Raw genomic sequence first — 24,464 nt, forward strand, 5'->3', positions numbered from 1 at the left:
GCTCCTTGGCAGGAGGAGAAGCTTGTTTGGGGGTTGTGTTTTCTTTTCATTCCACTTCAACCAAGGGCTGCTGGTGTGAGCTCATCAGTGCCCTGCTCTGTTTTGCTGTCTGACCAGTCAGTGTGTGTGGTTTGCAGGGCAATGGTCATCTTGCCTGGTCATGAGGGAGGAGAAGGTGGAGTTGCATAGGCTGTGAGGTTAGGAAAGGTGCAGGAGAGAGGAGATGATGCTCACTGAGAGACGGAGCTGAGGTCACTGAGGTGTGCAGGGATGTGAAATGCTGCTTTGTAGGGAACAAATGTTTAATTCAGCTGCTGATGGAAAAGCCTGCCCAGAGGCAGTAGTTTCCAGCAGCTGTGAGGCATCTTCTGTGCCTGACTCACCGGGCTGGGTGTACTATGATGTGCTAAATCCCTCCTTGGGAGGGGGATGCTGTTAGGTGGGTCTTCTAGGTGTGAAAAATCTGCCTTTCTGCAGCAAGCAGTGTGCCCAGAGTGTGGGCCAGTGCTGGGCAGGAGCTGCCATCCTTGTCAAATGAATTCTTGCATCCAAACTGCTTCTTCCTTTCTTCTGTGGCCCCAAAAGGTGACATTCATGTTCACTCTGTAGGAAAGATCTGAAAAACACCTTCTCTCGTTAGCAGAACTGCAAAATGTGAGCAAGTGTGCATCAAAGAGGAGCTCAGCTGGTCAGAAATGCTGAAGCTACTGGAATAAAGATTTCTCATCTCTTAATTCAGGAGTTTGCTTCCCGTTGGGGTTAGGGCTGCTTTGCTTCCATTGACCTCATCTTGAATACTGTGTTCAGTTTTGGGCTCCCCAGGTGAAGAGGGACAGGGATCTGCTGGAGAGGGTCCAGCAGAAGGCTACAAGGAGGATGAGGGGACAGGAGTGTATGGCTGATGAGGAGAGGCTGAGGGCCCTGGGGCTGCTTAGTCTGGAGAAGAGAAGACTGAGAGGGGATTGGATAAATGTTTGTAAGTATCTGAGGGCTGCCAGGAGGGGGGGACAGGCTCTGCTCACTGCTCCCTGAGCTAGGACAAGCAGCAATGGATGGAAGCTGCAGCACAGGAGGTTCCAGCTCAACACAAGGGGGAACTTCTTGCCTGTGGGGGTCTCAGAGCCCTGGCACAGGCTGCCCAGAGAGGTTGTGGAGTCTCCTTCTGTGGAGCCTTTCCAGGCCTGTCTGGATGTGTTCCTGTGTGATCTGTGTCAGATAGGATTGTCCTGCTCTGGCAGGGGGGTTGGACTGGATGAGCTCTTTGAGTCCCTTCCAACCCCTAACATCCTGTGTGACTTCTGCTGAAATCAGGGATCTGAGGTACATTTAGACATTGGTCACAGGTGTGTGATGCTTTGGGTGTTCCCTGCCCCTCCTCTTGTGAAATCCCCCAGATGAGGCTCAGTCGATCTGGCAATTGCCTGAAGCTTTCTATTGACAGCTTAGCACAGTGTGCAAGCAGGTAGGTACAATGTAGACAGGCACAGACCAGTTAAAAAGGTAACACAGAAACACAGCAGCTCTCCCAGAAACCAGAGTGCCCAGGAAGGGCTCCCAGCTGCCCTTTTACTTTCTCCCACCCCTCTCAGCCTTCCCCAGTCCCAAGGAAGAATGGAGGTTCGGTCAGGGGGTTAGGAAGCAAAGTGGACTAATCAGAGAGATGGCAGAGAGGCTAGAGAGAGAAATGCAGTTCAGGCAATGCCCCAAGCAGAAGTGCCTTATCTATGTTTGGATTCTTGTTCTTACACCTCTCAGCAAGCCTATGAGTGAAGTAGAACTCACCCTTATTTTCTCTTTCACAGCCTGTAATCTAGTTCTAATTCTAGCTAGCTTCAAACTAGCACACGGGTGCCAGAGGTAATGAACAGGTTCTGGAGATGGGTGCCCACTGCTTTCACCTCTTGCTTTGTTCCCATTTCTTGCCCATGTCTTCCAAACGTGAAGGCTTCCATTTGGCACTGACTTTGTGTTGAGATGTGCATCAAACAGTATAATACTGAGAGATTTGGTGCCACAGAGAGGGCAAAAGAAAAGAAGCTGTGGAGTCTAAGCTTGTTCTTTCTTTCTAGTGAGTTATGGCATCATAGCTTTGTATCATAATGTGCTTCAGCCTGCACTGTGGGCCTGAAACACAAACCTTCCTGCTCCTGCTGTTAAGGAAGGGAGTGGGGGTTGCTCCTTGAATCAGATGCACAGTGAAAGGAAGCCAAATGAGTCTGGAAATTGAGAAAATGGAGGAAGAAGAGGGAAGGAAGAACTGCTGTAATAAGGGATAAATAGTTTCCTGCCAGCGTTTGCAGGCTTGCTGTGCTGACTGTTACTCCCCAAGATATCCTGTTGGTTCTGTTTCCTGGATGAATTGGGAAGCACAGGTTTCCTTCCATGGCAATAACTACACAAATCATAGAATCATGGAATGGTAGGGGCTGGAAGGGACAGCTGAAGATCCAGTCCAATCCCCCTGCCATAGCAGGATCACCTAGGGCAGGCCACACACAAACAAACACATCCACATGAAAGTCTCCAGAGAAGGAGACTCCACAACTTCTTTGGACAGCTTACTCCAGGATTCCAGCACCCTCACAGCCCAGAAGTTTCTCTTCATGTTGAGGTGATCTCAAGTAGAAACATAACCTTAGAGCAAAGTTTCAGCATTAAAACTCCTTCCAGAATGTTAAATGAAGGTGAGAAGCATGAGGTGAAAACATGAAATTGTTTAGGTTGGAAGGAATAGAATAGAATCAGTCAGAGTTGGAAGGGACCACAAGGAGCAGCCAGTTCCAACCCCCCTGCCATGCCCAGGGACACCCTACCCTAGAGCAGGCTGCCCACAGCCTCAGCCAGCCTGGCCTCAAACACCTCCAGCCATGGGGCCTCAACCACCTCCCTGGGCAACCCATTCCAGCCTCTCACCACTCTCCTGCTCAGGAACTTCCTCCTCACCTCCAGCCTCACTCTCCCCACCTCCAGCTTTGCTCCATCCCCCTTAGTCCTTGCACTCCCTGAGAGCCTCAAAAGTCCCTCCCCAGAATAAATACAATAATGAATAATGAAATTCTCTTTCTGTACTTTCATTAACCTCAAAGCTTTTGGTTCGGTGTCCACTGAGAGAGCCAAGAAGGTCACCAAGTTAGTGCCTGTGCTTGTTTCTGTGACTCCTGCTACCAGTGCAGCAGCGTTGGGTATCTCCCTGACCTCTCCCAACTTTCATTCTTTTCCAGGATGACACTGAGCCCTACTTTATTGGAATATTTTGTTTTGAAGCTGGCATAAAGATCATCGCTCTGGGGTTTGTTTTTCACAAAGGCTCTTACCTGCGCAACGGTTGGAACGTGATGGATTTTGTCGTGGTCCTCACAGGGTAAGTGCTCACCTCATGCCCCAGGCTTAAGGGGCACTCTGCTTTGATTGTTGGTGTTCTCCAGCTGTGGTGTGAGTGATTTTAATGAATTAGTCCAAAACCCCTGCATTTCTGACCTTATTGTCTTGAAAGCATGGGAGTTGTGCTGAGTGAGTCGCTTCAAGGTGTTGCTTGAACCAACTAAAAGGTTTGGAGGGTATTTGGTTGTGTATCTACTGGCATGTGCCTTGCCCAGCTGCTTACTGATACTTCTTGGGCTTTGCAGGTTCTAATTGCCACTAGGTGCTTGAACCTGATTTAAACCAATCTATCTGCTGACATTACAGCGTGACTTGGAGAGTCAGGCTGTTAGTGTGAGCTAACGAATTAAATGCACCTCAGAGCTGTTACCACTCTGTGTCGTGATGAAGCTTCTGCAGGAATCAGTTTGGCCTGCTTGAAAATGCCCTGCCTGAAATTTATTCAAAGAGGGAGCACATCTTGGAAAGGAAAATGTTGGCCCTGCTTTGTACCCTGGTTTGAGCTGATTTCCTTCTTGGAGGGGCTGACAATGTTTGTTATGTTGTACCTTGCAAGGGTTTGGTGGTCTATAGAAACTCAGAGGGTAACGAAAACACAGTCAGGGTCTAAAATAGTGTTTGCAACCTCCAAAGGAAATGTTAGGAGAGTGTTCCCTGTGCTTTGTACCCTGCTTTGGAATGTTGCACTGATTTCTTTCTTGGAAAGGCTCGCAGTGTTTGTGTGTTATAGGTTGCAAAGCTTTCTTCATCTAGGGAATATATGAGTATGGTTGCTGAGGAAAAGACAAACATTAAGCAACGCTTTGGGTCTACCAATTGTCTTCATCAACATTAAACAGCACTTATGGCCTATCAGTTGTGTTTGAAAGCACCAAAGGGAATGTTGCAGAGGTCTGTATGAGGCCCTGATCTTGCAGCTTTCCTCTGGGAAGGGTTTCAGGGAGGATTTCCCCCAGAAATCTGCACTTCAGCTCCTGTGATTTGATGTGCACTCGCTCACAACGCTTCTCTGCTGCTGCCTGTGATGAAGAGAGAGTTCTTTGGTTGAGTTAGTGGTGCAGAGATGGGTGCTGGTGGGGAAAGGCCTGCATCCCTAGCCAAATGTGTTCATTAGATGCATGATTGCTGTAATTCCATTTGCATTCAGTGCACCGTGTGATAGGGCAAGGGAGACGCCAAAGGGAATTCTTTATGTATTGAGAGGAAGCAAATAAATATGCAGGGCTCGAGATCCCTGCTGCTGGGGCTGGGCGTGTTTGATCAATAGGCATTTCAGAGGAGCCACAAGGAGAATTGAATTTACATACCTGGAGGCACGAAGGGAGGAGGTTGTCAGGGTGAATCACTTATTTGTGCTGATGGCACACTCAGATTCCTGGTTAGCAGGGTGCCCTTTGTGTGGCAAAAGCCATAAATCAAAAATCAAGGCCCTGATTTGGGGAAGGACTGTGGCATGTGGCTTGATTTATCCTCCAGCAGAGCAGTCAGGCAGAGGTTTGAATCTGGCTGACTCCAGTGCTTCTGTAAAAGCTGTTCTGAAGTGCAGCTGAGTCGTTTGGGGAGGGTTCAGATCTGTGGGTTTACAAACGTTGGTGATAGTCTTCTCAAAGCTAATCAGAGCTAAAGGGTGGGGGACATGAGAATGGGGACAAACTCTTTTCAAAGGTGCCCAGTGACAAGACAAAGGGCAACAGGCATGAACTGGAAGCCAGGAGGCTTCTTTGGTGTGAGGGTGCTGGAGATCTGAAACAGGCTGCCCAGAGAGGTTGTGGAGCCTCCTCTAGAGAGCTTCCAAACGTACTTGGGTATCACACAATAGGCCAAGGGAGGTTCTTCTGCCCCTGTGCTCAGCACTGCTCAGGCCACCCCTGGAGTGCTGTGCCCAGATCTGGGCTCCTGAATTGAAGAGAGATGTTGAGGTGCTGGAAGGTGTTTGGAGAAGGGCAGCAAGGCTGGGGAGGGGCCTGAAGCACAGCTCTGTGAGGAGAGGCTGAGGGAGCTGGGGGTGTTTGGCCTGCAGCAGAGGAGGCTCAGGGCAGAGCTCATTGCTGCCTGCAGCTGCCTGTAGGGAGGCTGTAGCCAGGTGGGGTTGGGCTCTGCTGCCAGGCACCCAGCAACAGAAGAAGGGGACAGAGCCTCAAGCTGTGCCAGGGGAAGTCTAGGCTGGATGTGAGGAGGAAGTTGTCAGAGAGAGTGATTGGCATTGGAATGGGCTGCCCAGGGAGGTGGTGGAGTCTCTGTGGCTGGAGATGTTGAAGCCAAGCCTGGCTGGGGCACTTAGTGCCATGGTCTGGTTGACTGAATAGGGCTGGATGCTAGGTTGGACTGGATGATCTTGGAGCTCTCTTCCAACCTGGCTGATTCTAAGATTCTCTTGTGCTACCTGATCTAGTGGTTGAGAGGCAGGAAGAAAGATCTCCAGTCATACTAAACGATGCTGAGGAGCCTGAGCATCTCTGTGAGGCTGAGAGACCTGAGCCCTGAGGCTGTTGATGCTGGAGGAAACAGACTGAGAGGGGATCTGATCAATGTTCAGAAGGGGGGGCGGGGGGGCAGGAGGGTGGGGTCAGACTCTTGTCAGTGGTGCCCTGTGGCAGGGCAGGGGGCAACAGGCACAAACTGGAACCCAGGAGGTTCCACCTGAACAGGAAAAGCATCTTTGGTGTGAGGCTGCTGGAGCCCTGGAGTAGGCTGCCCAGAGAGGTTGTGGAGTCTCCTTCTCTGGAGACTTTCAAAAGCTGCCTGGCCACTGTGATCCTGGGCAAGCTGCTGTGGGTGTCCTGCTTTAGCAGGGGGTGCTGGACAGGAGGATCTGGAGATCCTCACTAACCTTCCAGCCCTCTCCATGCAGGGATGCTGTAACCCCAGCACCTGGTACAAGCCCTCACTTGCTAAAGCTGCTGTGGGTGCCCTGCTTTAGCAGGGGGCTCTTGGACTGGATAATCTCTAGAGTTCCCTTCCAACCATGCCAGGATTCTGGAATTCTCTACTAAACACAAGGCTAAGAATCAAACGGGATATTTTGGGGAAAACTCTGTCAGTGAGACATGCAGAGTTCTGCAGCAGCTGTGGCACGGTGTGTGTGTGTGCCCCGTCCCTGGAGGCAGCAGCAAACGTGCAGCGCTGCAGGCGTGACAGCAGCGCATCCCCGGCGGCAGCGTTACCGGGAGCGCTGCTGGCCGGCGCCGTTTGATCTGGCAGCGCAGCTGCAGACCAGCGCCTTGGAGAGGCAGCTGTAATGAGGATCCCTGGTGCCATCTGCAAACAGGCCTCTGCTTTTGAACTACGATCCCGTCAGCCTCAAAGCTGCTGGTTTCCAATGGTGATACCAGCTGAGCCGGATTGAAAGTGTCTTGTACGTGGACTTCCCACCGGGCAGGCGACACAGGGAAGGCAAAGTGCAAACCGCTTGACCTAAAGTCCAAGAGCTGCTCCTGCTGGGGCAATGCAGACCTCTAATCCCAGAATTCAAGGGTTGAATTTAGCAAGGTGCTTGAGCTCATGCCAGATTTTTGGTGTTTGGGGGTGGGATCTTGCTGAAAATAGAAGGGTTGTTGGTGTGCTTGGTTGGAGAAAGGCTGTGCTGAGTGTGGGGCTGTTGGTGTGCTTGGCTGCAGAGATGCTGTGCTGAGTGTGGGGCTGTTGGTGTGCTTGGCTGCAGAGATGCTGTGCTGAGTCTGGGGCTGTTGGTGTGCTTGGTTGGAGAAAGGCTGTGCTGAGTGTGGGGCTGTTGGTGTGCTTGGCTGCAGAGATGCTGTGCTGAGTGTGGGGCTGTTGGTGTGCTTGGCTGCAGAGATGCTGTGCTGAGTCTGGGGCTGTTGGTGTGGTTGGTTGGAGAAAGGCTGTGCTGAGTCTGGGGCTGTTGGTGTGCTTGGCTGCAGAGATGCTGTGCTGAGTCTGGGGCTGTTGGTGTGCTTGGTTGGAGAAAGGCTGTGCTGAGTCTGGGGCTGTTGGTGTGGTTGGTTGGAGAAAGGCTGTGCTGAGTCTGGGGCTGTTGGTGTGCTTGGTTGGAGAAAGGCTGTGCTGAGTCTGGGGCTGTTGGTGTGCTTGGTTGGAGAAAGGCTGTGCTGAGTCTGGGGCTGTTGGTGTGCTTGGTTGGAGAAAGGCTGTGCTGAGTCTGGGGCTGTTGGTGTGCTTGGTTGGAGAAAGGCTGTGCTGAGCCTGGAGCTGTTGGTGTGCTTGGTTGGAGAAAGGCTGTGCTGAGTCTGGGGCTGTTGGTGTGCTTGTCTGCAGAGATGCTGTGCTGAGTCTGGGGCTGTATTTGCAAGCCAAGTAATGAAGCACAGGGACCTACAGTAGAAAGAAAAACGTTGAAAAGGCTGCAGCTTCAGGCAGGGGATTGGATTGGTGTTTTCTCTGTAGCCTGTTGTGTTTTGCTCTGAATTTCCTAGATCCTTACTCATAGCTTGCTCCAGCGTTGCCATGGGTCTGTGCTAGAAAGCAACATCTCCTCTGCCATGGGCTGAGGCTTCCTTCACTGCCCAGAAACCCTTTGATCTGCTCACTGCCTGCCCCAGCTCAGCTAGCAGGGAGGAGCCTGAGCCAGGCTGTTTATCGGGGACAAATGCTTTGCTGGCATTTCTGCGTCGTGACTTTAAAGGCAGGTTGCTGAGGGAGAACATCTACCACTGCCAAACCAGGCTGTTTCTCCTGGGAGGGGCTCTGAGGGGGTGACATAAGTGGGACTTAATTTTTCATTTCTGTGGAACTGCAGATCATAACACAGTTTGGGTTGGAAGGGATCTTAAAGATCACTCAGTTCCAACTCTCCCTGCCATGGGCAGGGATGTCTCCCACCAGTCCAGGTTGGTCGAGGCCCCATACAACCTGCCCAGGGGCACCTCCAGGGAGGAGACATCCATAACCTCCCTGGGCAACCTGTGCCAGTGTCTCCCCACCCTCACTCTAAAGAATCATAAAATCAGACAGGTTGGAAGAGACCTCCAAGCTCACCCAGTCCAACCTATCATCCAGCCCTAAGTGCCCCATCCAGGCTCTGCTTCAACACCTCCAGGCATGGCAACTCCACCACCTCCCTGGGCAGCCCATTCCAATGCCAATCACTCTCTCTGCCAACAACTTCCTCCTAATGCAATGAGGTCTCCCAGGTGACCTTCTTGTGGCCTTCCTGTATCTGAAGTGGGCTACAAAAAAGCTGGGGAGGGACTTTTTAGGCTGTCAGGAAGTGCCAGGAGTGGGGGGAATGGAGCAAAGCTGGAGGTGGGGAGAGTGAGGCTGGAGGTGGGGAGAGTGAGGCTGAAGCAGGAGAGTGGTGAGAGGCTGGAATGGGTTGCCCAGGGAGGTGGTTGAGGCCCCATGGCTGGAGGTGTTTGAGGCCAGGCTGGCTGAGGCTGTGTGCAGCCTGCTCTAGGGTAGGGTGTCCCTGGGCATGGCAGGGGGCTTGGAACTGGCTGCTCCTTGTGGTCCCTTCCAACCCTGCCTGATTCCATGATTCTAACATCCAACCTACACCCCCGCCCAGCACGACTCGAGGCTGTGTTCCCTTGTTCTGTTGCTGGTTGCCTGGCAGAAGAGACCAAAGAATTTCATCCTCATCTCCAGTCTTATATCTCCTCTCCTCAAGCTTCAATCCCTTCTCTCCTCAAGGAAGGAGGGCTCAGATTTACACGCTTCAGGAAATGATCAAGCAGGTTCAGTGACTTATTAGGGAGCAATAAAAGGGAAGTGCTGAGCTCCCTCCGAATGTGTCCTTATGAGTACAGACAGGCAGGAGAGCAGCTTTTGAGCTCTCCTACTACTCCACAAGCTTTGCTTTGCCATACCTGCAGCATTTCTACTGGAAGAAATAAAACCCCAAGGCTTGCTTCGTGTTTCCCAGGCAGCCCTCAGCATTCTCTTCCTAAGCTCAGCTCCACAGGGATGCTCAGTAACCATGGAGGGCTTTTGACTTCCCTTCTCCTGATTCCCAGGTGAGCAGGAGAGGCGAGAAAGGCCCCGCACGCCCAGCTCTGTGCCTGCTAAGCCTGCCGAGCGCCCATTTGCCTTCAGGTGAATGGTGGATGGCAGAAAAGCTGATCTCATTGGCAGCCTTTAACTGCAGCCGACAGCGAGGAGCAGCTCCGCTCTGCTTCGCTGTTTCCATAGGAAGGAGGCCAGCCCGCGTCTGCTGCGCTTCGGGGGAGGCGGCGGGGGGGGCTCTGCCTCGGCTTGAACTCACCCTTATGTAAATACTACAGCCAACAGGCACTAACCTTCCCCCCCCTTTTTTTTCCTCCTTCTCTCTCCCCCCCTTTTTTTTTCCTCCTTCTCTCTCCCCCCCTTTTTTTTTCCTCCTTCTCTCTCCCCCCCTTTTTTTTTACTCCTTCTCTCTCCCCCCCTTTTTTTTTCCTCCTTCTCTCTCCCCCCCTTTTTTTTTCCTCCTTCTCTCTCCCCCCCTTTTTTTTTCCTCCTTCTCTCTCCCCCCCTTTTTTTTTCCTCCTTCTCTCTCCCCCCCTTTTTTTATCTCCTTCTCTCTCCCCCCCTTTTTTTATCTCCTTCTCTCTCCCCCCCTTTTTTTATCTCCTTCTCTCTCCCCCCCTTTTTTTATCTCCTTCTCTCTCCCCCCCCTTTTTTTATCTCCTTCTCTCTCCCCCCCCTTTTTTTATCTCCTTCTCTCTGCCCCTCTTTTTTTACCTCCTTCTCTCTGCCCCCCTTTTTTTCCCTCCTTCTCTCTGCCCCCCTTTTTTTCCCTCCTTCTCTCTGCCCCCCTTTTTTTCCCTCCTTCTCTCTGCCCCCCTTTTTTTCCCTCCTTCTCTCTGCCCCCCTTTTTTTCCCTCCTTCTCTCTGCCCCCCCTTTTTTCCCCTCCTTCTCTCTGCCCCCCCTTTTTTCTCCTCCTTCTCTCTGCCCCCCCTTTTTTCTCCTCCTTCTCTCTGCCCCCCCTTTTTTCTCCTCCTTCTCTCTGCCCCCCCTTTTTTCTCCTCCTTCTCTCTGCCCCCCCTTTTTTCTCCTCCTTCTCTCTGCCCCCCCTTTTTTCTCCTCCTTCTCTCTGCCCCCCCTTTTTTCTCCTCCTTCTCTCTGCCCCCCCTTTTTTCTCCTCCTTCTCTCTGCCCCCCCTTTTTTCTCCTCCTTCTCTCTGCCCCCCCTTTTTTCTCCTCCTTCTCTCTGCCCCCCCTTTTTTCTCCTCCTTCTCTCTGCCCCCCCCTTTTTTCTCCTCCTTCTCTCTGCCCCCCCCTTTTTTCTCCTCCTTCTCTCTGCCCCCCCCTTTTTTCTCCTCCTTCTCTCTGCCCCCCCCTTTTTTTTCTCCTTCTCTCTGCCCCCCCTTTTTTTTTCTCCTTCTCTCTGCCCCCCTTTTTTTTTCTCCTTCTCTCTGCCCCCCTTTTTTTTTCTCCTTCTCTCTGCCCCCCTTTTTTTTCTCCTTCTCTCTGCCCCCCCTTTTTTTTCCCTCCTTCTCTCTGCCCCCCCCCCCTTTTTTAAATCTCCTTCTCTCTGCCCCCTCTTTTTTTTCCTTCCCCCCCCTTCTGGGGTTTCACCCCCCTCGGGTGTTCCCCCCCCCCCTTCTTTAGTGTTCCCCCCCGGTTTTCCCCCCTCCTCTTTCTCCCCCCGGCAGCTCCCTGCCTGCAGGCTGCCGTTGGCGATGGAGCTGCGTTCCCACGTTCTCTTGGTCCTTTACCTGCAAGGCTGGGCAGGGTTTGGCGCTGGGGTTGGTTTGCGCCTGTCAGGGCTTGGGTTTTGTTTTGTTTTCTTTCTTTTTCGGTCGCAGTCAGGCAGTAGAAGTTGTTTAATCGGAAAACAAATGAGGGCTGTGCTCTCTGCAGCCAGGATCGATACCTTATTGAGCTGAGCGATAGGGGCTCACAGCAGCTTGCCTTGCCGCTCCAGACAGCGCTCCTGCAGCTTCTCTCCCCAGCGCTGCTCTGCTGCCTTGTTTACTTCCAAGGAAGCCTGTGGCTTTGCTGCTAATAAAAGCCTGGGCAAAGAAGAGATCCTGCTCCTTGAAAGATGGGCTTTGCTCTCTCGTTGGAGTTTATTCTTTAGCTATTCACAGGATATGAGGGGCTGGAAGGGACCCAAGGAGCTCATCCAGTCCAACCCCCCTGCCAGAGCAGGACCATACAATCTAGCTCAGGGCACACAGGGACACATCCAGACAGGTCTGGAAAGCCTCCAGAGGGGGAGACTCCCCAACCTGTCTGGGGAACAGGGCTGCTCTCCAGCAGATCACCTCCCAACCTGTACTGGTGCAGTTTATGGCTCCTGTCCAGCTGCAGGGCTCTGCAGTTGTCCTTGTTGAAGCTCATTTGGTTGCTCTGTGCCCAGCTCTCAGTCTGGCCAGGTCTTGCTGGATGCCTGCACAGCCTGCAGCTGTATCAGCCAAGCCTTCTTGTTCCTTCTTAACTCCCCCAGTCCAGCTGAGGCTCCAGGAATGCCCCTGCTGGGCTCTGCCTGTTGCTCTGGTGGGGAGACAGCAGCGTGTTTTATAGCTCCTGCTCCTCTTCTTTTCCCGGGTTTATGGGCTTGCATTTGTTCCAGTGATGACCTCACCCATGAGTGGCTCCAGAGCACACAAATGCAATTTCCCACTGGCCTGGGACTATCTCAGCTTAATGCACTTTTCCCGCTGTAGGAGGGACTTTAGTTTGCTCTGTTGCTGCAACCTGTCTTGGGCTGGAAGCCTCAGAAATCCACACCTCTGTTTTCCTTCTTCCCTCCCTTCCCCCCCCCCCCCGCCTTGGTTTCCTTCTTCCCTCCCTTCCCCCCCCCCCCGCCTTGGTTTCCTTCTTCCCTCCCTGCCCCCCCCCCCCGCCTTGGTTTCCTTCTTCCCTCCCTCCCTCCCTCCCTCCCTCCCTCCCTCCCTCCCTCCCTCCCTGGTTTCCTTCTTCCCTCCCTCCCTCCCCCCCCTTGGTTTCCTCCCTCCCTCCCTCCCTCCCTCCCTCCCTCCCTCCCTCCCTCCCCCTTGGTTTCCTTCTTCCCTCCCTCCCTCCCTCCCCCCCAACCTTGGTTCCCTCCCTCCTCCTTGGTTTCCTTCTTCCCTCCCTCCCTCCCCCTCCCCCTTGCTTTCCTTCTTCTCTCCCCCCCCTTTTATGAGTCTCCAGTGTTTCCCAGGTCAGAGATTTTGGTTTTGCTGCCCAGTCTCTCCTTTGAGCTGAGAGCTTTCCTGTGCTCCACTCACCTATGCTGTTGTTTTGGCCCTTACCAGATTCTCTCATATCCTTTTGGAGGCTGTGCCCACAACCTGGTATAAATAAATGGAGCACTTGAAAGGAGCCCTCCTTGCTCTCTACAGCTACCTGAAAGGAGGCTGTGGACAGGTTGGTGCTGGGCTCTTCTCATAGGTACTCAGTGATAGCACAAGAGGGAATGGCCTCAAGCTGTGACTGGGTAGGTTCAGACTGGACATTAGGAGCAATTTTTTGCCAGCAATAGTGGTCAGGCACTGGAATGAGCTGCCCAGGGAGGTGCTGGAGTCACCAACCCTGGATGTGTTTAGAAGTCGTTTGGATGTGGTGCTTGGGGAGTTGGTTTAGGGTGAGCCTCATAGAGTAGGGTTGGACTCAGTGATCCTGCAGGGCTTTTCCAGCTGTGATGTTTCTGTGATCCTGCTCTGCCTTTAGTGAATTTTTTGAGCTTTCAGTCAGCCTGGAATTAAACACTCTTGAAGAGTCCTGGGAGCTTCTTGAGCCAGTTGGATCTGCTGCCTGGATCTCTGGGTGGGCCTGGCAGAGACAAAGTGTGCCAGGTCTGGAGCTGCCAAATGATGTGCACAAAGTCTCTGTGCTGTTGCTGATGTCTTGGTCTGTCGGGAACAAATTACACCAGCTCAAATTATCTTGATTGTCTGGATGACTGAGAAATGTGCTCCTAGCTCCTGCCTGGTGATGCTCACCATTTGATAGGTAACTCATTTAGTAGCATAATAAAGACCTGCTCATCTTTGCTGTGAGTTTTTCTAGTCACCAGAATCGTCTTAGTATGTGGGCAGTCTGAGATGCTATTCCTGGAGCAGTGTATGAGGAGCAGCAGCAGCCTTGGTTGCAGTGATGACTGTCAAAGGGGGAGGCACAGGGACCACCTAGTGTTGTCTTTGCAGCAGGCTATGGACCTATGGGCTCTTAATTCAAGGTGGATGTACCTCTTGAGGTGTGGAGTGAGATGTGACAGCAAAATGATTTGGGAAGTGGAAGTCTGCTTGAAGGTTGAGATTCTTAAAGCTGCCAAATGCAGAGAGCTGATCATATTCTCTAGTGGGTTTCTTTTTTGCTTCACAGGCATAGAATCATAGAATCAACCAGGTTGGAAGAGACCTCCAAGATCATCCAGTCCAACCTATAATGTCCCTGTGCATTCCAAAGCCCTTAGATCAGGACATCTGAATTATGGGGCCCTGTGTGACTGTCTCTTGTGTGCTTCCCCATGGCACCTCAATCTTGTCACCCACAAATAGCTGTAGGATGTCACCATATCCAAAAGCAAGCTGAAAATGAATGCAACCCCTTTGGGTGCCCTGCCAGCAAGATCACTGCTTGCTTTGTAGCCTTTAGATCTGGGCACCTTGGGAACAAAGGGTCAAGGAGCAGGGAAGTGAAGATTTCTCTCTGCTTTCCCAGCATGGACCTTTTGTCACTTCTGTGCTAGAAAGCAAAGCTCAGCAGCACCAGGAGTGGGGGAAATGGCTACTTGAAGAGGGTCAAGCTTCATTTTGAGGAGCAAAGGCAACAAACCTGTTTGCCTGATTGTACAGTAGGGATGGTGGTGGGCAAAGGCTGATGGCTGTGAATGTCATGCAAGAGCCAAACCTTTAATGGAGCTAATCCTGGTGTTCAATTTCTTTTATGCTCCAGTGATGGATGGATGCTTGTTGGCTCAGAAAAGCCCTAAGGGTAGCTCCTGAAATCAAATCAGATCACAGAGCTGGGCAAGGCAAAGGGAATTTACCTGTTCTCCTGAGGGTAAGGTGCTAACTGGTGCCCTGGCTGCTGTATGGGGCAGTAATGGGGTGGTGGTGGAGTCACCATCCCTGGAAGTGTTCAGTCAAAGCCTGGCGGGGGCACTTAGTGCCATGGTCTGGTTGACTGGCTAGGGCTGGGTGCTAGGTTGGGCTGGCTGAGCTTGGAGCTCTCTTCCAAGTTGGTTAATTCTATGATTCTAAGACAAGAAACCACATGGACTCTTTTTTGAGGCAGAGCAAATAGGTGGTTGGTAGCTGGAAGAGAAAAGGGTATGTGAGGTCTTAGTCTGAATAGCCAAATGAGTTCAAAGTTCTTTCCTTTTCTGTCCCTTGGCCATCTGAGCTCTTGGGGAGCTGAAGAAGTTGGCTCCTTCAAAGGAGAAGATGCTGGACAGGCAGGAGGAATTTGTGGGCTCTAAATCTGCCTTGGGAAGTGTTCCTTTTACGCCCTGTTGCAGCCAGGTTTTCCCAGTGGGGCAGCAGGCTCCTTGGGAACTGGAGCTTGCTTTCCCTCTGGGCTCATTTCACCTAGCAAAAGGGGGTCCTGGGCCATGCTGAGCTTATTGGAGTGTTAATTAGGGCTCCTGTCTCTGTTTTGCTTCTTACAGTGGCTTTTGTGCACTGATTTCGGTAGGGGTGGGTAGACCCAGGTTGAGTTGAGCAGGTGGGTGTGTAATTGTGTGGCTGGCTGCTAAATTAGAAGGAGACTTTGCTGAGCACAGAGGAGGTCTCAGGGTTGTGCTTCCAAGGAGGCTACAGATGGTCACAGCCCCTCAGAGGAGCTGCAGGTAGGGGGTGGCCCTTCCCTGGCAGGAGTTCTCCTCGAAGCATGGCTCTGCTCTGGTTGTGGCAAATGAAACGTTGCAGAGCACTTCTCAAGGGCAAAAAGATAATGAGATTGATGTGCAGCTCTCTTACTTCATTAGAAGTGGCTGCAAGGTATTGAGCACCTGCTATGGCAGCTGAGAAAGGAGGGTGACACACAAGAAGCCTGCAAGTTGAGGTGTGAGCAGAGAGCTCTGCTCCAGAGAGACAGGAAACAAACCCTTCTTGAAATGTCCATCCTAGAATCACAGAATCAACCAGGTTGGAAGAGAGCTCCAAGCTCATCCAGCTCAACCTGGCACCCAGCCCTATTCAGTCAACCAGACCATGGCACTAAGTGCCCCAGCCAGGCTTGGCTCCAACACCTCCAGCCACACAGACTCCACCACCTCCCTGGGCAGCCCATTCTAATGCCAATCACTCTCTCTGACAACAACTTCCTAACAACATCCAGCCTAGACCTGCCCTGGCACAGCTTGAGGCTGTGTCCCCTTCTTCTGCTGCTGGCTGCCTGGCAGCAGAGCCCAACCCCACCTGGCTACAGCCTCCCTGCAGGCAGCTGCAGGCAGCAATGAGCTCTGCCCTGAGCCTCCTCTGCTGCAGGCTGCACCCCCCCAGCTCCCTCAGCCTCTTCTCACAGGGCTGTGCTCCAGCCCCCTCCCCAGCCTTGCTGCCCTTCTCTCAACACCTCTCTTCAATTCAGGAGCCCAGAACTGGACACAGCACTCAAGGTGTGTCCTGAGCAGTGCTGAGCACAGGGCAGAAGAACCTCCCTTGTCCTGCTGCCCACACTGCTCCTGAGCCAGCCCAGGATGCCATTGGCTCTGCTGCCCACCTGGGCACTGCTGCCTCCTCTGCAGCTCCTCTCTCCCAGCACCCCCAGCTCCCTCTCTGCCTGGCTGCTCTCAGCCACTCTGTCCCCAGCCTGCAGTGCTGCTTGGGGTTGTTGTGGCCAAAGTGCAGAACCCTGCAAGTGGCCTTGTTCAATTTCATCTCATTGGCCTCTGCCTACCCATCAAGCCTGGCCAGGTCCCTCTGTAGTGTGGGCTTCTGCTCTTCTCTAGAGGTGGAATTGTGTCTCCAGCTGCTGTTACAGCTGGGTGTGAGTGCTGGGGGTTCCAAACTGAAGTAAGAGCTGTGGAGACATCTAATGTTTGTTCTCTTCCTGCTTCTCACTTGAGAAACTGAACAAAACTCCCTGCTCAATTCAAGAAAGATGTTGAGGTGCTAGAGTGTGTCCAGAGAAGGGCAACAAAGCTGGTGAGAGGCCTGGAACACAAACCCTATGAGGAGAGGCTGAGGGAGCTGGGGGTGTGCAGCCTGCAGAAGAGGAGGCTCAGGGGTGACCTTATTACTGTCTACAACTACCCGAAGGGACATTGTAGCCAGGTGGGGGTTGGCCTCTTCTCCCAGGCAACCAGCAATAGAACAAGGGGACACAGTCTCAAGTTGTGCCAGGGTAGGTCTAGGCTGGATGTTAGGAAGAAGTTCTTCACAGAGAGAGTGATTGGCATTGGAATGGGCTGCCCAGGGAGGTGGTGGAGGCACCGTCTCTGGGGGTCTTCAAGCAAAGCCTGGCTGGGGCACTTAGTGCCATGGTCTGGTTGATTGGTTAGGGCTGGGTGCTAGGTTGGACTGGATGCTCTTGGAGGTCTCTTCCAACCTGGTTGATTCTATGAACAGCCAAGTCCTGGCTCTGCTGAAGACTGAGAGGAGGTCTTATTAGTGTTTGTAAATATCTGAAGGGTGGGAGTCAAGGAGCAGGGGCCAGGCTCTTTTCAGTGGTGTCCTGTGACAGGACAAGGGGTGGTGGACACAAACTGAAAGCCAGGAAGTTCCACCTCTAGATGAGGAAAAATGTCTTTACTGTGAGGGTGACAGAGCCCTGGAGCAGGCTGCCCAGAGAGGCTGTTGGAGTTGTCTCCTCTGCAGACTTTCAAGACTCATCTGGATGTGCTCCTGTGTAACCTGCGCTGGGTGACCCTGCTCTAGCAGGGGGGTTGGACTCAACCATTTTCAGAGGTCCCTTCCATCCCTCACCCTTCTCTGGTGTTGTGCTTAGATGAGCAGAGGCATGCAGGATTTCTCAGGCTGCTGTTCCTCAAATGTTACTTCTGCTGTGTTCCAGTTCCCAAGTGACCAGACTTTGCTGGCAAAGTGTCTGCTCACCTGAGGTGATAAAAACCTGGCTGTGACTGTGGAAAAGGATGAGAACTTAGAAGATCAGAGTAGTTTCAATGGTAGTCTAATCCTGAGTGCTAGCAGCATCCTTTGAGTGTGCATCCTTGGATCCACAATTCCCCCCAAAGGTTTTGGGTGCCTTGGGACCATTCTCTTTCTCAGGATCCTCTGACAATGTAAGGGAAGCTTAGGGGAGGTGGAAAATGGATCCCAGGATGTTAGGGGTTGGAAGCAGAAATGTGACACCCAAGCAGAAGTGCCTTATCTATGTTTGGATTCTTGTTCTTATACCTCTCAGCAAGCCTATGAGTGAAGTAGACATCAGCACTGTTTCTTTTTCACAGCCTGTGATCTAATCTTTCTCACCAAAACGTTCTAGCTAGGCTTAAACTAGCACAGGACCAAAAGAGATCATCCAGTCCAACTCCCCTGGCAGAGCAGGACCACACAATCTAGCTCAGGGCACACAGGAACACATCCAGACAGACCGGGAAAGGCTCCAGAGAAGGAGACTCCACAGCCTCTCTGGGCAGCCTGTGCCAGGGCTCTGGGACCCTTCCTGGCAAGAAGTTCCCCCTTGTGCTGAGCTGGAACCTGCTGTGCTGCAGCTTCCATCCATTGCTGCTTGTCCTATCCCAGGGAGCAGTGAGCAGAGCCTGTCCCCTCCCGACCCCCAGCCCTCAGACATTGATTAACTTACATTAATAACATTGATTCAATCCCCTTTCAGTCTTCTTCTCTCCAGACTAAGCAGCCCCAGGTCCCTCAGCCTCCTCCTCAGGCAGTGCTCCAGTCCCCTCATCATCCTCATAGCCCTCTGCTTGACTCCCTGCTGCAGCAGGTCCCTGTCCCTCCCAAACTGGGGGGCCCAAAGCTGAATGCAGTACTCGAGATGGACTCTCACCAGGGCAGAGGGGAGGGGGAAGAGAACCTCCCTCAAACTGTTGGCTCTTCCGTTTTGTTCTTCCTGATCCACTGCCAATGTGTGTTGGGACCTTCTGGCCAGGACAAGGCTTTGGTGGTAGAAGCTGGAATTGGGAGAATGAGTGGCTTCAGGTCTTGGTGTAGGTAACTCAAACTTTGGACTCAGCACCTGGCTTTTGGCTACCTGGAGATGAATTTCAACACCAAGTTTAGGCTCTTTGCTTGATTTCAGCTGTTAATGGATCTTCTCTCTGCTGATGAATCTGAACTGGGTTGGAGGGGAGGGCTGCTCTGTGAAGGAATTCAGCAACACCCAGGGGATGGCTGCAGGATGACCTGGGGCAGTGCACATTGCATGGACTTGTGGTCAGCTTAGGTTTCCTACCTGTGTCAACCCTCTAGTGTGAGCCAGAGGGCTTGGGAAGTTGCTTGATCCTTAAAAAGGAGCATCTCAAAGATCACAGTATCCCAGTATCATCAGGGTTGGAAGAGACCTCACAGCTCATCAAGTCCAACCCTTTAGCACAGAGCTCAAGGCCAGACCATGGCACCAAGTGCCACGTCCAGTCCTGCCTTGAACAGCTCCAGGGACGGCGACTCCACCACCTCCCCGGGCAGCCCATTCCAGTGTCCAATGACTCTCTCAGTGAAGAACTTTCTCCTCACCTCCAGCCTAAATCTCCCCTGGCACAGCCTGAGGCTGTGTCCTCTCGTTCTGGTGCTGGCCACCTGAGAGAAGAGAGCAACCTCCTCCTGGCCACAACCACCCCTCAGGTAGTTGCAGACAGCAATGAGGTCTCCCCTGAGCCTCCTCTTCTCCAGGCTAACCAATCCCAGCTCCCTCAGCCTCTCCTCGTAGGGCTGTGCTCAAGGCCTCTCCCCAGCCTCGTTGCCCTTCTCTGGACACGCTCAAGCATCTCAATGTCCCTCCTAAACTGGGGGGCCCAGAACTGGACACAGCACTCAAGGTGTGGTCTAACCAGTGCAGAGTACAGGGGCAGAATGACCTCCCTGCTCCTGCTGGCCACACCATTCCTGATGCAGGCCAGGATGCCACTGGCTCTCTTGGCCACCTGGGCACACTGCTGTATGTATGAGAAGCCTTTCCCTCGTGGCATGGTCAGCATTGGCTGAATCAATGGCTGGCAATAAGCATGTGGCTTTGTGTCTCCTCTCTCCTTCACTTTCCTCTATGATGCTGCTCAGAAAAAAACACCTTTTGTTATTTCTGGCTAATAAATGAAGCACTGATTTGATCAGTGATCCCAGGGTGGCATATTGAGGCAACAGGTCAGTTTTTTTCTGGTGAATATTCTTATATTCTTCTGTGAGAAAGAGAAGAAATGGCCTGAAATTGTGCTGGGGAGGGTTAGGTTGCAGATTGGGAAACATTTCTGTGCTGTAGGAGTGGTCAGAGATTGGAACAGGCTGCCCAGGTGGAGTCACCATCCTTGAAGGTGTTCAAGAAATGTGTGCCCATGGCACCTGGAGCTGTGGTTTAGTGGCCATGGTGGTGTTGGGTTGAAGACTGAGCTCTATCTTAGAGGTATTTTCTAGCCCAAATAACACTATTGATTATTACTGCCAGTGCTGGAGGGTACTGATGGATAGTAGGCTGAAGATGAGGCAGCAGTGCCCAGGTGGGCAGCAGAGCCAATGGCATCCTGGGCTGGCTCAGGAGCAGTGTGGGCAGCAGGACAAGGGAGGTTCTTCTGCCCCTGTGCTCAGCACTGCTCAGGCCACCCCTTGAGTGCTGTGTCCAGTTCTGGGCTCCTGAATTGAAGAGAGATGTTGAGGTGCTGGAAGGTGTTGAGAGAAGGGCAGCAAGGCTGGGGAGGGGCCTGGAGCAGAGCCCTGTGAGGAGAGTCTGAGGGAGCTGGGGGTGTGCAGCCTGCAGCAGAGGAGGCTCAGGGCAGAGCTCATTGCTGCCTGCAGCTGCCTGCAGGGAGGCTGTAGCCAGGTGGGGTTGGGCTCTGCTGCCAGGCAGCCAGCAGCAGAAGAAGGGGACACAGCCTCAAGCTGTGCCAGGGGAGGTCTAGGCTGGATGTTGTTAGGAAGTTGTTGTCAGAGAGAGTGATTGGCATTGGAATGGGCTGCCCAGGGAGGTGGTGGAGACACCGTCCCTGGAGGTGTTCAGGAAAAGCCTGGCTGAGGCACTTAGTGCCATAATCTGCTTGACTGGATAGGGCTGGGTGCTAGGTTGGACTGGCTGATCTTGGAGGTCTCTTCCAACCTGGTTGATTGTATGAGATATTCTATGAGATGTCTGGCTACAGAGGGGTGTGTGTGTGTGTAGTTGTCTCTCTTGATCAGCTGTGCACCCTCAAAAGCATTCATTTGAAGCAAGAAGGTCAAGGTCACCTCAGGTTTTAGCCAGGAATGGGTTTAGGTGCTGGCTTGGTCCAGGTCAGTTCCTGTTGGGCTGTGTCACATTGAAGCAGGTGGAAAGATCAGAAGTGGAGAGTGGAGTGGTGCTGTGCTTCTCTGGGAACAGAGACTGTATGCTGGGCTCTCAAAAGAGGAAAAGGCTACTCCCAACTCGTCTCACATATCTCTTTGGAACTGTGGTGAAGGTTGTTCCTGGGGGATGCTTCTGGAGAGAGGCTAAAGAGGACTCCTTGCCTTAGTGTCATTAAATGTCTGAAAACTCCCTGTAGGGCTCTGCCAAACTGGAGTTACCCAGGGTCAGAACAAGGCTTAAGAAGCATGGTGATGGTCTGGGGGGGATGTAGAGGTAAAGGAGTGAAGGTCAGAAATGAGCTGCTTGGAGGAGATGAGGACTCTTTTCAGCTACTGTGTTCAGTCCCTGTGTCAGGGAGCTCTTGGACTAAACTGTAAGTCAGAAATGCTTAGTTGGATCTGGCTTGGTTCTGGTTCAAAGAGGGCTAAGAATTGAAACTGGAGCTCTTGGCTTGTTTGCCAGTTAAAAATAAAAGGGAGGGGGGGGGGGAAGGCAGACTGAAAGATTGAACTGTCTTCTGGCTGGGTTCCTCATCTCCAACATCCTGAATAAAGTTTGGGCATGGGAGCTTAGGAGGAAGGCTGTGAACATGATTAAAAGGTTGAAGAAATGTCTATTTAAGGAGAAGTGAAAAGGGTGAGAGAGTTAAAATGAAGAGGGGAAGTCTCACGAGGGTGAGCTGGATAAAGGGAAAAAATAAGAGGGGAACATAACTTCTATTTTTGAGAGGATTGAAAAAGCATCAGTGAGGAACTTGGAAGTTTTAGAACTTCTTTGATAATGGCAATGCAATTAACTCATGGAGCTCATCACAGGGTCTTGCTTTAGCTGAAATGCTCTGGTTTTGGTCTTGAGACCAAAGGGGCCTGGAAGATCATCTGCAGATTCATGAGAGGGGAAATGGCTTTCTGAAGGAGGATGATTAGGCCCTTTCCGTGGTGCTCCCTGGAATGAGTTAGGTGGAAATGTGAAGAGGCTGTTTCATAATTGTCTTCTTGAGCTTCTAATTCCTTCTGAATCATGAGTCTGGAGCAGCAACCCAGCCTGCCACAGCACGACCCAGCAAACACAGCTCTGGATGACAAAGCTGCACTTGGGCTTTTTATACCTGGAACATTATCAACAGGAGCTGTGGTGTTCCATCACCTCCTGTCTGATTTATAGATCAGTCTTTGTCTTGGGAGCTGTGCTACAGCTTAGAGAGAAACTTCACTGCTCCACTGCTGTGTTGAGTGTGCCCTCAAAGCCTGCAAGTCCAAGCTATGGGGTCACAGAATCACAGAACCTTAGAGGTTGGAAGGCATCTCCAGAGATCAGGGAGTCCAACCCCCCTGACAGGCAGCATCCATTAAGGCAGGTGGCACAGGAATGCATCCAGGCAGGTTTTGAAAGCCTCCAGAGAAGGAGATTCCAACCTCACTGGGCAGCCTGCTCCAGGGCTCTGTCACCCTCACTGTATCATAGAATTAGCCTGGTGGGGAGAGAGCTCCAAGCTCATCCAGCCCAACCTAGCACCCAGCCCTATTCAGTCAACCAGACCATGGCACTAAGTGCCCCAGCCAGGCTTGGCTTCAACACCTCCAGCCACAGCCACTCCACCACTTCCCTGGGCAGCCCATTCCAGTGCCAATCACTCTCTCTGACAACAACTTCCTAACAACATCCAGCCTAGACCTGCCCTGGCACAACTTGAGGCTCTGTCCCCTTCTTCTGCTGCTGGCTGCCTGGCAGCAGAGCCCAACCCCACCTGGCTACAGCCTCCCTGCAGGCAGCTGCAGGCAGCAATGAGCTCTGCCCTGAGCCTCCTCTGCTGCAGGCTGCACACCCCCAGCTCCCTCAGCCTCTCCTCACAGGGCTCTGCTCCAGGCCCCTCCTCAGCCTTGCTGCCCTTCTCCAAAACACCTTCCAGCACCTCAACAGCTCTCTTGACTTGAGGAGCCCAGAACTGGACACAGCACTCCAGCTGTGTCCTGAGCAGAGCTGAGCACAAGGGCACAAGAACCTCCCTTGTCCTGCTGCCCACACTGCTCCTGAGCCAGCCCAGGATGCCATTGGCTCTGCTGCCCACCTGGGCACTGCTGCCTCCTCTGCAGCTCCTCTCTCCCAGCACCCCCAGCTCCCTTTCTTCCTGTAGAGAAGTTTCTCCTCATGTTGAGGTGAAACATTTTCTATTCCAGTTTGTAGTGTTGCTCCTTGACTTATTGCTGCTGACCACCCAAAAGAGATTTGCCACTGACCCCCACACCTCAGATATCTGTAGCCATTGATCAGATCTCCTCTCAACCTTCTCTTCTCCAGACTAACCAGCCCCAGGGCTCTCAGTCTCTCTTCACGGTTGAGATGCTCAAGTTCCCCACTCATCCTTGTGGCTCTAAAAATTGTCACTCAATGAAAATGAATCCAAGTTGAGTTCTAATAATGTAGATGCTACTTTGCTAAAGATGTTCTGGTTCTGTAGAGGACTGAGGTCTGGCACCATCAAGCCAGGTGCTGCAGAGATATTACTGCTCTCTTTATGGTGGAACATCACTTTGACCTTGCAGTGGGATAAGAGAGCTCCCCTCAGCTGTGGGCTCCAACCTTTGCAAGATTTAGAACATGGAAGAAGGTTCTGGCAGGTGAAATTATCTTCTCAGAGGGTGGCCCTGTCCTAAATGAGGTTTCAGCCAGATCCGAAAACGTCCAGCTGCTAGAAGTCAGGCACCAGAACTCTCCTGCTGGGTAGGAGTGTTAACAAAGCTCCTGCCCAACACCAAAGACAAATCTCTGCTGCTTTTCTGGCCTCCAGTGTTCATAGAATCAGCCCGGTTAGAAGAGACCTCCAAGGTCATCCAGCCCAACCTAGCACCCAGCCCTGGCCAAGCAACCAGGCTTGGCTCCAACACCTCCAGCCACAGAGACTCCACCACCTCCCTGGGCAGCCCATTCCAATGCCAGTCACTCTCTCTGACAACAACTTCCTCCACACATCCAGCCTAGACCTGCCCTGGCACAGCTTGAGGCTGTGTCCCCTTCTTCTCTTGCTGGCTGCCTGGCAGCAGAGCCCAACCCCACCTGGCTACAGCCTCCCTTCAGGGAGCTGCAGACAGCAATGAGCTCTGCTCTTTACAATTACCTGAAGGGAGGTCATAACCAGCTGGGGTTGGTTGCTTCATCTTCCCAGGCACACAGATGGCCCAAACCTGATCTGTGTTATTAGCTCTGTGGACCCTGTCCAAGATGTGCTGGAGCAAATGAAAGAAGAGGAGGCTCAGGACAGAGCTCATTGCTGCCTGCAGCTACCTGAAGGGAGGCTGTAGGCAGGTGGGGTTGGGCTCTTTTCCTAGGCAACCAGCAGCAGAACAGGGGGACACAGCCTCAAGTTGTGCCAGGGGAGGATCAGGCTGGATGTGAGGAGGAAGCTGTTGTCAGAGAGAGTGATTGGCATTGGAATGGGCTGCCCAGGGAGGTGGTGGAGTTGCTGTGGCTGGAGGTGTTGCAGCCAAGCCTGGCTGGGGCACTTAGTGCCATGGGTTAGTTAATTAGAAGGTGTTAGGTGATAAGTTGGACTGGATGATCCTGAAGGTCTTCTTCAACCTGCATGATTCTGTGGTTTCCTGAGCAGAAGCATGACAGAGGGCTTCAAGTTGCACCAGGGGAAGTTTAGATTGGACATCAGGGAAAATATCTTTGCCAAAAGTGTCAAAGGGCAGTGGTGGAGTCACCACCCCTGGAGGCATCCAGAAGATGTTTGGATGAGGTGTTCAGGGACATGGTCTAACAGCTTTGTGGAGGGAGGTGTTGGGTTCTGGCTGGACTCAACAATC

The 24,464-nt window shown here is 52.4% G+C and overlaps 1 protein-coding gene across 15 annotated transcripts in view; it reads left to right on the forward strand.

The window, feature by feature from the left end:
* CACNA1B (calcium voltage-gated channel subunit alpha1 B) overlaps nucleotides 1–24,464 on the forward strand; it is a 482,132-nt gene that overhangs the window by 19,423 nt on the left and 438,245 nt on the right. For all 15 annotated transcript variants that reach the window (XM_064171600.1, XM_064171605.1, XM_064171604.1 and 12 more), the window contains one exon: nucleotides 3,222–3,361. In XM_064171600.1, coding sequence (XP_064027670.1) covers nucleotides 3,222–3,361 — 140 coding nt within the window. The remainder of the gene's footprint in view (nucleotides 1–3,221; nucleotides 3,362–24,464) is intronic.

This window comes from Pogoniulus pusillus, chromosome 35 (assembly GCF_015220805.1).
Source record: "Pogoniulus pusillus isolate bPogPus1 chromosome 35, bPogPus1.pri, whole genome shotgun sequence".
Lineage (NCBI taxonomy): Eukaryota > Metazoa > Chordata > Aves > Piciformes > Lybiidae > Pogoniulus > Pogoniulus pusillus.